The sequence below is a fragment of the Pteropus alecto genome, unplaced genomic scaffold, assembly GCF_000325575.1.
Source record: "Pteropus alecto unplaced genomic scaffold, ASM32557v1 scaffold160, whole genome shotgun sequence".
In the NCBI taxonomy this organism is placed as follows: domain Eukaryota; kingdom Metazoa; phylum Chordata; class Mammalia; order Chiroptera; family Pteropodidae; genus Pteropus; species Pteropus alecto.
In genome coordinates this window covers 1259609-1262662 of record NW_006429864.1, presented here as the reverse complement: position 1 = coordinate 1262662, position 3054 = coordinate 1259609, and the positions used below count along the sequence as shown (strand labels likewise).

Genomic DNA, 3054 nt, shown 5'->3' with positions numbered 1-3054 from the left:
GTCTAAGGCTCCCTGCTGTCCTGGGCCGGTCTTGAGGGGACAGCTCCTGTCCCACCTTTAGCCAGGGTTCAGATTCTAGGTGCTGGTAGGGGAATGGGCTGGACCCTCCACTCCCATCTGTAGCCACCCTGCCATCCCCAGGAGGTAGGCCCAGTGGCAACCCCCAACCTCCAGGACTCCCGGCATCTCCCATGCACCTCTCTTGGGGCCAGTGTGCCCCCCTATACCATACCTAAGGGGCGGTGGGGAGCCAGCTGTGCCCAGTGGGGCCTCCCTGGGATACCAGGGAAAAGGGCTGTGCCTACCTTGGTATAGACCCCCCAGGACAGCTCCGTCTCTGTCACCATGACAACGATGCCAAACATGCCGAAGATGAGGGCATAGTCGCTGAGGCGCTTCCGCTTCTCGAAGAGTGCCCGCCGGTGGCCCAGGCGGTGGCCCACATTGGGAGGCTTCCCTGAGCCCCTCTGCCCACCCACCTCATCTTCCTCATCATCTTCCTCCTCTTCTTGGTCCTGGGGCTGCCCCCGGGAGCTGCCAGGTGAGAGCTGGCCCGGCTCGTTCTTGGCCACCACCACCTGGAAGCCTGGGCTGTGTGGGGGCTGTGGGGGGTGGCCGGCCTCTGGGTCCAGAGGGTCTCGGCCTAAGGCCCCCGGCCCACCGCCCAGTGGCCGCCCCCCACAGCCATTATGGCTGTGGCTGTTCATGACTATGTGGGTGCTGAGGTTGGACTCGCTGCAGGCTGTCTGGGGCCTGACATGGTTCAGTGGCTGGGCTCCCACGCTGACCTGCAGGGGCAAGGGGGATATGGTCACGTCAACTAACCAGAGGGCCAGGGACCATTGCAGCTACTCCAGAACATTCTGAGGTTCAGGAGGCCATGAACCCAGAGCAGCTGACACACATGGGTTTGCCATCCCAGAAATACCCAAGTCAGCCTATGTCCCTCCCCTACTAGAAAACCTCCTGTGGCTCCTCAGTGCCATTACATAAAAATCAAATTCTTCACCATGGCCAGGAGGCCCTCTGTGGCCCAGCTCCCACACACTTCATCCTTCTCAGTCTCCCCAGAGTCACTCCCTTCCAGCCACACTGGCTTACCTGTCACTGATCTCAACAAGCTTGGTCCTGCCTCAGGGCTTTTGCACATGCTGTGCCCACTACCTGGAACATTCTCCTACCAGACCTTTGCCTACTGACTCTGTGTCTCCAAGTACCTAGCGCAATGCCTAGTGCATAGCCAACACTCAGTAAACACTTCAGCATGCCTCAAGTGGAATTTGCTGGCAGGTTTGCCTAGGAGGACTAGGGACCTTGTAGGTGTACAGTCAGGAGGTGATTCCGACCCAGGCTCAGCTCCTGCTGACCTTTAGGCTCTTGGACAAGTTAACCTCACTCTATTGAGCTTCCAGTTCCTCCCCTCAAACTGTCCCAAAGCCTGAACACATGCAGGCACAGGGTATGGCTTGGGGGACATTAGGGACTGAGGCTGGGTCTACAGAGACCCTCTTCAGAAGGAGATCCGTGGTCTCCAAACAGATTCTAGGCCCAACATGGCAATCCAGGACTTAACTCTAAGATGCCAGAATTGATTCTATAGGGCCTGTGAGACGTACGGCCCTGTGACCCGTACCATCCTCAGTTTCTCCGCCAGGCCACCAAGGAGCAGACTATCTGATCGTCCAACATGAGATTCTGCCCCTGCATGGTGTTGTCTTGTGTGGCATCATATGGGAGAGCAGGGACCTTAATGAGTCTGTTTTACTGGGTTCTGACTCGCCAGACCCACCCCAGCCTACTCTATCACCCTTGTATGCCACCTGCTGTCACCCTGCCAATATTTATTGAACATCTACTATGTGCCAGACTCCATCCTTCACACGAATTTCTCTTTAATCCTTGAAATACCCTCAAAAAGGGTGCCCTGGGATTTTGCCAGTTTTACAGCTGGGGAAACTGAGGCACCATGCTGTGAAGAAACCATCCCTTATAGTGCAGATTCTGGATCAGGCTGCTTGGTGGGATTCTCCTAACAAGTTAGACAGTGGCAGGCAGTAGACTAAGTGTTGTCCCCTTTGAAAAGGCCAAGCCGGCATGTGCTCGGGGCCTGGGAGCGGGAGCTGTGTGCATAAACAAGACATCTCCCCAGCCCTGAATCTGTGCTCTGGGGGTGACAGATGTGTAAACTGTCATGTCAGGACATGCCAAGATGAGCCATGCTGCTAGGCAGGACATAGGTGACCTTGGCTAGGTTGTCCACCCCATATATCACAGAACCACATCCACGCTGGGTCTGTCCCACCCACTACATGTCCCCAGATGCTGTTGCCAGCATGTATCAGGAGCCCAAGAAACATTCCTTGCATGGCAAGTGACCTCATGAGTCTTAGAACATATCCCTTCTTCACCACTCCCACCCATCACATCAACCAGGCTGTGGCCACCTTCACAGTTTATAGGGCCCCGTCTCCTGCCAGCACAGGACTTCACAATTTACATAGTCTTGTCTCATGCAGGCCCAGAACTTCATAGTTTATAAAGCCTGGCTTCCTGTAGGCTGGGCACTTCACTTTTTATAAGGCTGACCTTGGCCCTGATCTTTCCATGTCCTCACAAACACTTGGGTGCCACTCTCTTCCTGGGCTGGAGAGCCTGCTCCCTGGCTGCTAGATGGGTCTGAGATCCACATGAGGTCCACATGCTCAGTGGACCCAGGCCCTCTCCTCGCCTGGGGTACTAGGAAACCCTAGGCACCCCTCCTGAATATACAGGTCCCTGTCCAGGCCTCTTGGGGGGCACAGGCAGGAGAGGTGGGTGGCCTGGCCGACAGGACCAGGAGGGGGTGGGGGTTCTGCAGACAACCTTTGGAAACACACCGATGAAGATGCAATTTGGGGATGTGACTCAGCCACTCAACGCACAAGCCAAATTCAGCCGTGTGTCGGCCACGCTTCTCTTCGCCTGGCAGCTTCATCCTAAGGTGCCCTGGGCAGAGTGGGGGTGGTGAGGACAGGTGGCAGGTGGCTTCCATGAGGGCAGAGGGGGGGATTCCTG

At 56.4% G+C, this 3054-nt stretch overlaps 1 protein-coding gene across 1 annotated transcript in view; it reads right to left on the bottom strand.

Moving 5' to 3' along the window:
• Positions 1 to 3054, bottom strand: part of KCNN1 (potassium calcium-activated channel subfamily N member 1) — a 22734-nt gene that overhangs the window by 17549 nt on the left and 2131 nt on the right. Inside the window, exon 2 of the mRNA XM_025043877.1 lies at positions 306 to 788. Coding sequence (XP_024899645.1) covers positions 306 to 707 — 402 coding nt within the window. The 5' untranslated portion in view covers positions 708 to 788. The remainder of the gene's footprint in view (positions 1 to 305; positions 789 to 3054) is intronic.